Source organism: Pteropus vampyrus, unplaced genomic scaffold (assembly GCF_000151845.1).
Source record: "Pteropus vampyrus isolate Shadow unplaced genomic scaffold, Pvam_2.0 Scaffold61, whole genome shotgun sequence".
In the NCBI taxonomy this organism is placed as follows: Eukaryota; Metazoa; Chordata; class Mammalia; order Chiroptera; family Pteropodidae; genus Pteropus; species Pteropus vampyrus.
This window is the reverse complement of record NW_011888842.1, coordinates 3,129,738-3,138,159: the sequence shown is the minus strand read 5'-3', so window position 1 is coordinate 3,138,159 and position 8,422 is coordinate 3,129,738. Positions and strand designations below refer to the sequence as shown.

The 8,422-nt window shown below is 41.8% G+C and overlaps 1 protein-coding gene across 1 annotated transcript in view; it reads left to right on the top strand.

Annotated features, from left to right (window-relative positions):
* ASTN2 (astrotactin 2) overlaps window positions 1-8,422 on the top strand; it is an 843,256-nt gene that overhangs the window by 367,438 nt on the left and 467,396 nt on the right. The window contains exon 7 of the mRNA XM_023531046.1: window positions 3,319-3,486. Coding sequence (XP_023386814.1) covers window positions 3,319-3,486 — 168 coding nt within the window. The remainder of the gene's footprint in view (window positions 1-3,318; window positions 3,487-8,422) is intronic.

Here is an 8,422-nt window from a genome sequence, read left to right as displayed (position 1 = left end):
GGGGATGCACAGACTATGAGAGGAGGAGAGGGAGGATCACAAAAGGTCTCAGAACCTAACCAAAGCCCTTGATTCTCAAAACAGCCTGGAATAATGGGCAGGTCCCAGTTTGGACACTGAAAAACCTGGGGTCAGTTTCCACTTTGGCCATTTACTAGTTATATAAATTTGGCTAAATTATTTCTGACTCTCATATTGTCTTCTGTAAAATGAAGAAGTACCTCTCCTGCAAGGCTCTTGTAAGAATTAGTAAGCAGGATGTATAGCACATTTATCCCACTGGAACAGAGAAGATGTTCAAAAGATAGTAATTCTCTTCTGCTATGAAAGCAACTATATACTTTGGTAGAGTATCTTTTTAAAGACGTTAGCCTCTTCCTATGAGACTCACATTTCTCATATTTGAGAGAGATCTGTTCACTGGTATTGAATTCAGAGCTTCCAAGTTTTTAAGAAATCCAAATAGTCGTTAAGATAGCTCCAGTGAATTATGATTTCACAATGTGCCAGGAACTTCACCTGTTGTGGTGAATATTATGTGGGGATTTTCTGTGTCCAGATCTCCTGTTACAATGTAGGGACTCATTTCCCCAGCTACCAGGGATGTTGGTGATTGACCAGTCACTCCATCTTTCTTGGAGAAATGTCCTCCCTCAGAAGGGACGACTTCACCCAAGTTTGTCTCTTCCCCAGGGATAGCCCACAGGCTATGACTGACTAATGTTGAGGTTCAATGGCCTGACACCCTTGTCTTGATTTGGAACAATGCTGAAGGGCCATCCCAGCTCAGAGATCCCTAGGAGAGGAGCTGAGGGCTTTGCAGCAACTGCATGACAGTTCAGCTTCTCTCTGTGTCTAATCCCGCTTTGCCCATCCCTTTATGAGAGTATACCCCCCAAACCTCCCACATACCAGTGTCTGCCTTTAAGTCTGATTTCTGGGGAATCTGACTTAAGACACATGCATCATTTCGATTTATCTTCATATTAACCTTATGAAGAGGGAGTTGAAATCTACACTTTTCATATGAGAAAACTGAGGATTTGTTTTCTTTCCCAAGTTTATAGATTTACTAAGTAGAAGAGTCATGGTCTGAATACATGTCTTGCTGACTCTGTTCTCTTTATTACTGCACTGTGAGGCTTTCCTGAAGTAGTGGGATTAGCCAGACTCATCCCTGGGACACAATTCAATATCCATCCCTCAGTCTTCAGTGAGAATAAATACAAAAATTATTCATTTAAACAGCATGACTGTGCTTTTTAAAAGAAAAATCTGTAGTCGATACTGATGTTCAATGCCTTACACAAGGACCCATGTGACATGTTTCTGCTTGGGCTTAGTTCCAGAGGGGAAAATATGATTTTACAGAAAGATTTGCATATCTTCCCTTGCCAGAAATTTGAAATATGGAATCCAGCAGACTTATTCTTTTTTGTTTAGCTGCCAAATATTCTGAGGCCAACTTCAAATGTGGTCAGTTTCTTACTCTGAGCCTGATGCTATCTACTCTTTTATCTTGTTTTACATAGACTCCTCTTTTATCCTCGCCACATTGTCCACTGTGCTTTCGCTTAGGAATTTATTCTATAGGATGATATAAATCAAATCGTAACATGTGTGCAAGATAGAGAAAATAACAGTGCCTGCCATGCCCTTATTCTCTTCAGGGAATCTTAGATCTTCAAGGCAGCCGCGTAAGGTCCAACGTGACCCTGTCTGTCTGGCCATTGCCCGGTGCACCACAGCTGGGCACTAGAGCTGAGAGGAGCCCAGCCATGAGTCAGCCAGCAGGGCCTGATATGACCGGACAGAGAGGTTGCTGTCAAACCAAAATGATGCCTATTAACTGAGTCCTTTCCTTTGGAGGTTTGCAATGCATACATGGAAAGATTTTATTGGTGGATAGTGAAGTGGAGAGAAGAAAATGCAAGGAGAGAAGCTGAGTCATGTTATTTATGAAACAATTTAAGATCTCCTGTTGCTGAGGTCTCCAGATCGGCCGTGAATCTAGAACAGCTCTTCATGTCCAGCTTTATTGGTCCTGGTCCTATTGAAACCTTTTTTCCCTATAAAATTCTACCTTTGCTATATTGCTATGTATATACACTCACCATTTACATCCAATATGCAGCCATCCTGAATGGTCTTCTGTTCCTTGCCCCCCAAAGAATATATGTGTGTGCATATATGCATGTAATCCATATATGTATGCATATTTGTACACGCATGCATATATGTATATGTGCATACATATATACGTGTGTGTATATTACAGAGGAGCATTTTAGAATATAAATTGCAAAGCTAGGGTCTTTTGATTGGCCTAAGCAAGCTTTCAAGAAAAAAATTAAGCCATCATTTAAAAACTGGTTGATTACAATAAAAATCGGAATTTTCAGGCTCTCCTAAAGAAAATCTGAGGATCTGGCACCACTGGCCTTTAGACTTATTTGGCAAGAGCTGGATATAGCTATGATGCAGCTGCTTGCTTTTGATAGAACCTGAGGTACCCAGTTCACCCCAAACTCCATCTCCCCTAATTGTTTCCCAGCATTAAGGCATTTTTCCATTGTATAGGTACTGCTTTTTTTTTTTTTTTCCTTAGAGGTGCTAGAGATTTCTTTAACTCTCATAATCTCTCTCTTTCTCTAGGAATTAAAACAAAACAAAACAAAACAAATAAACAAACAAAACAAGCTAAGCCAGGAGGGCAGGACGCCAAGCGATTTCCCTTACACTCAGCCAGTCTTTCCCATTAACTCACCCACCTGGCTCCTGTGGGATCAGTGGCCCATGTTACAGAGAAGATGTGTAGGTAACAAGGATATCAGCTTTCTTTTTAAAAAATTTTAATATTGAATCATTTTTTACTAGGACAGGGCAGATACTGGCTATGAACTTTATGTTAAATTTATTTCATTCTCACAGTAACCCTATGAGGTAGGTTCCATTAAAGTTCCCATTTACAAATGAAGACCCTCAGGCACTGAGTGACTCACTCAATGTCAGTGGCTGGCAAGGGTGGATCCAGGATTTGAACCCAAGTCTGCAAGTTCTAAGGGCATGACTCTTAATCATTAGACTGAACTGTCTCTTGTGTCTGATTTGTATCTGTTTCTATTAGCTGCTGACACCATGATTGACACATTGTAAATGCTCTGTAAATGTGTATAGACAAGTGAGAACAAGGGACCTTGGAATGAGGGATGATTCGTATGCACCTGTCTGTGTTCCTGACCTGTAGCACCAGCAGCGAGACTTCTGTACCCTAAAATCGGGGAGAAAATAGCTGTCTTTCTCTCTTTTTGTCCACAGGGAGCAGCTTTGTGGTGAGTGAAGGGAGCTACCTGGACATCTCAGACTGGTTGAACCCGGCCAAGCTGTCACTGTATTACCAGATCAATGCCACCTCCCCATGGGTGAGGGACCTCTGTGGACAGAGGACAACAGATGCCTGTGAGCAGCTCTGTGACCCAGAAACTGGTGAGCAGTGGGACAGGGCTGGGGATAGAGGGAGGAAGGGTAAAGGTTTAAAGATGTTATCCATTCCTTCTGCCTGAAGAACCATGGCTTTTGAGCAATTGGCAAGGGACAGTATGTAAAGGTTTGTCAGTCCAACTGGTACTTAAACTATGTGTTACCATTGCCTGGCAAGGGAGAAAATTCTCATAAAATCACAGAATCTCGGGTTAGGAAGGGCCACAGAGAGCATCTAGTCCAACTCAAGCAAAGCAAAATGTCTGAATGGCCTCAGACATTCCTGAGCTCAGATCCTGTTGCCTCTTAGTAGCTGGGTGGTTTTTTTTTTTTAATCATTTTTCCAGCTTTAGTGAGATATAATTGACATATCACATTATGTAAGTTTAAGATATACAATGTGATGATTTAATACACGTATATAGTATGAAATGACTACCACAATACAGTCAGCTAACATTTCCATCACCTCACATACCACTTTTTTTTGTGATGACAACATTTAAGATCTACACTCTTTGTACCTTTCAAGTGTATGATACTGTTGATAATTGTATTACTGTGCTGTACACTAGGTCCCCAGAACTCTTTCACCTTAAATGGGGAGATATGGCTCACAGGGTACAAACTCTCTGGGCATTCTTTAGCAGGACACTTCCTCTCTCTGAGTACCAGAGAATAAAAATGGCTTCTATCCCCCACGTCTGTTGTTAGGATTAACTGAGATGATGCATAGAAAGCTCCTTGTGTATTTACATGTTCATCCATTCGACAGGTATTTATTGGGTAGCCAGGTACTTTTCTAAGCACAAGGGACATAGCAGTGAACAAGATAGGCAAAACTCTCTGCCCTAATTAAGTTTATATTTCTGGGAGTCATTAAATCTGCACTGTTGAACATGGTAACTATTAGCCACATGTGGCTATTTAAATTTAACTTAATTAAAATTAAAGTAAATTTTCATTTTCATAGTCACATTAGCCATACTTCAGATTTTCCATAGCTACAAGTGGCCAGCGGCTCCCTGTTGCACAGTTCAGACATTAGCCATTTCCATCATTGTAGAAAGTTCTGTTGGACAATGCTGTAGTAGACAAACAGGTAAATATATATACTCTGTCAGGTGCTGATAAATGGGGGAGGAGGTGCGTAAAGCGTAGGGACTGCTAAGCTGGGAGTGAGAGTAGAGTTTATGACACAGAGAGTGGTCAGGCATGGCTTCTCTGAGACGGCGACGTTTAAGAAGGGGATGGAGGAAGCCATGCCACTATCTGGGGGAAGAATATTCTAGGCAGGGGGACCAGCAAGGGGGAGCAGTGCTCTGTGGCAGGAGCACAGGAACGTGTCATTGGTTCAGCACTAGCACGAGACCAGCACGGCTGGTGGAGAGAGAGAGGTGGGGAGCAGGAGACAAAATTGAAAAGAAGAAGGCGGTGGGGTCAGAGATTTTGGGGCCTTTTATAGGGTTATAAGCACTGGATTTTATTCTGACATGAGAAGTTATTAGAGGATTTTGAGCACATTTGCAACATGATCTGACCTACATTTCAACTGGGTTGCTCAGGCTGCTGTGTGGCCAGTTGACTTAGGGGGGATTCAAGGGCAGTATTATTCTAATCTAGGCAAGAGTTGGTAGTAGCTTGGACCATGTGGGGGTTAGGGTAGAAGACGGTGAGAAATGATTCAATTTCGGATATATTTAGAGTCTAGATTTGACAGAATTTGTTAGTGGATATGAGAGATGAGAGATAGTGAAGAGTCAAAGATGATTCCAAATTGTTCTGTCTGAACAGTGGGACAAGTGGATTTACGATTTACTGAGTGAGTCAGGGGGTAGGGTGTAGGAAGGTCAGGGTCGAGATGAAAGAGATCAAATATAAGTTGAAGATGACTAATAAACATCAGGTAAAGTTTTAAATGGGCTTTGGGATCCAAAAGTTGAATGCAAAGAAGAGTTCTTAGCTGGAGATAGAAATTTGTGAGTCAACAGCATGAAGATGATATTTATACCCATGAGACACTCTTTTATGTATAGTAAATGCTTAGTCAATGGACAATGCCTTATTCATAGTTGTTGCTCAATAAGTGGCAGTTTTAAAGTCCACAAGTAGAGAAACAGGGGTTAGAGAGAAGAAGAGACTTGCCAAGATCACAAAACAATTTAGAAATGAAGCTGGTATTAGAACTCCAAATTTCCTTTCTCCCAGTCCTGTGTTCCTTCCTGCAAATTGTGTTGGTATATTTTCTTTAGAAGCTCATTCCTCTTGCCATGAACAAGAGTCTGGGAATCTTCCTAAAAAACTCATGGCACAGATGCCATGGGGAAGCCTCTGTGCAGAGCCAAAGGCCCAGTGGCCAAGTGGTCCCTCTATCCAAGTTCTCTTCCACTTCTCTATGGACACAAACTCGAAGATAAGGAGAGAGCTTCTCGACTAACCCTTGTATCTCTGCAGAGCCAGGCCAAGATTTGGCTCCCTAACCACCATTCTCTTTTCCTTTATTCGGGAGCCTGTTCAGACGCATTTTTGTAGCCTTTACATAGGCCTATTGGGGAACCTATTTAGAAAATGCAATGCAACTCTAGTGTGCCATTTTACCAGACAGCTGAATTTTCGTTCTTTTAATTAAGACATTTGGGCTTTAAGGCTTTTAGGCACTGTCACCCTAAGCAGTACTCCTTTGCCCCCAACACACACACACACACACACACACACACACACACACACACACTGTCTGTCTCTCTCTCTCTCTCTCTCTCTCTCTCTCTCTCTCTCTCTCTCTCTCTCTCTCGATTATTCTCACCCAATAGCCAGGTAAACCTTTGTGTAATTATGTCCCTCTGGATCTAGTCCTGTAGGTTCTCCTTTTTGTCTTTTTCTTTTCCTTAGAAAGGAGGCAAGATTATTGGTGCCTCCTTCCACAAAGTTCCAGCTAGGCAGAGTGGTGAGTTCTGAGAGTCTGACCTTGTTTCCCAGCTGATCTGCCTTCAGGTGCACATTTGTGGTTTCTAATGATCTTTTCCTTTAGCCACGAGCTTGAGGGCATAGTTCCAAATAATGAGTCATCCAGGGAGTAGGATGTGTTAACCAGTTTGGAAACGATTAGCTCTTCTACCAGTATCCCTTAGAATTCCACACACGCGCGCGCGCGCACACACACACACACCCCTTATAGCTGGAAATATCACTAGAATCCACTGGGATGGCCTTCTCAACTTAATCGCTGTTGATATTGTTGTCCAGAGAAGAAAGATGAGAGAACTAAAGCCATACTACCAACAGATGGCAGAGCCAGGATTCAAAATCAGGACCCTATGCTCAACCAATGCTTCTCAAGCCTCAGTAGGTCTAGAGTGGAATCTAAGATTCTGAATGTCTAACTAGCTGCCAGCTGTTGCTGATGCATCTGGCCTAAGGACCACCTTTGGTGTAGCAATGCTCTAAACACTCTTCCTCCCATATAATCCTCTCATGTTCTACACAGACAATAAGAAGCCCAGCCACCATATTTGTTAATTTAGTTATGCTGATAAAACCATGCTTACTCCATCACCTCACCTTCTGCGTCTATTTGCCATGTACCCTGGGCTTTAGATATACCAGTGCTTGCAGATCTCTGAAGACACCATGCTCTCTCACACTTACATCCATTTCACAGGCCATTTCTTTCCCTTTGAAATGTCTCCTCTCTCCTTTTACTTGGAGATTGGAGACTTCTTTTTATTTCCATTTTATTCAGCCCAAACGTCCTTCCTGCTAGAGGCATTCCTATCTCCCCAGCCCTCACCAGAATAAGGGTTCCCCTGTCTGCTCTCATTGCCTCCATGCTCCCATATGTCATAGTTATTATTCCTGTGTAGAGTCGTTGTCCTTTCCTTGTCTGGAGCTATCACCAGACTTTAAGCTTTGTTTGGGACTGGGGAAGGAGGGGTTTAAAGCATGTGTCTTGCTCATCTCCGTGTATTTTAAACTTATCATAATGCTGACATATAATTAGTTCACAGAAAATAATGGAAGGAGGAAGGAAGGAACTTTCCCTCCCCATGCTCTTTGAAATAATTTTATACACTTTTATTTACTTTCTTCTTCCATATCCACTTATCTGTATACTCAGATTAAATATGCTCCAGCTCTAGAGATATTGGATCACCAAGAACTGTTCAGTAGACAGTCATCTGACCTCTAGATGCCCTGGTCTCACCCTTCCATTCAGCCACATCACCAAGAGAATTCCTCTGCATTCTCCACTTTGCCCGTAGTCACATTGTTCCCTGGACTCCCCATGCAAAGCCTTATCTTCTGACATTCACTCTCCTCTCTCTACCTGAAATGTCTTCCACCCTTGAATTGTCTACCTTCCAAATTCTGTTCACTTAATTATCTCTCATCTTTTCTCAGTAGAATGGATGATTTCTTCTACAGTATCATCAGAGCTCTCTGTTGACTAAAAATCTGATAAAAACTTGAATTATTGTTTGGAAACTTGTCTAGACTGCTAAAATGTAACGTCCTTAAAGCCAGGGACTGCATGTAATTTATCCCTGTATCTTTCCCACCCCGTGCTCAGCATAATACCTTACTGTTATAAGCCACACGGGGCATAAATGTATGGACTATCTACAGGTAAAGAGTGGAAATGGGAACATAAGATCCCTGTGTATATTTTTATGGGGCTTGACTCAGACACACTTTACAAAATTTACTTCAATTCATTAGATTCAATTCAAACAAAATTTTCCTAATTCCACAACTCATAAGTCTGTGTGTTAAGTGCTATGGGAAATCACAGACAAATTGAACAATGTTCTTACCTTCATAGATTTCACATTTTCACAGGGATAAAATGAATATGCTCATATACAGCTATTATAAAAGACACAATAGGGTATAAATCAAGAACAGGCGCTAGTAAAGTACCTCATGCCTGGAGAACAGGGAGATA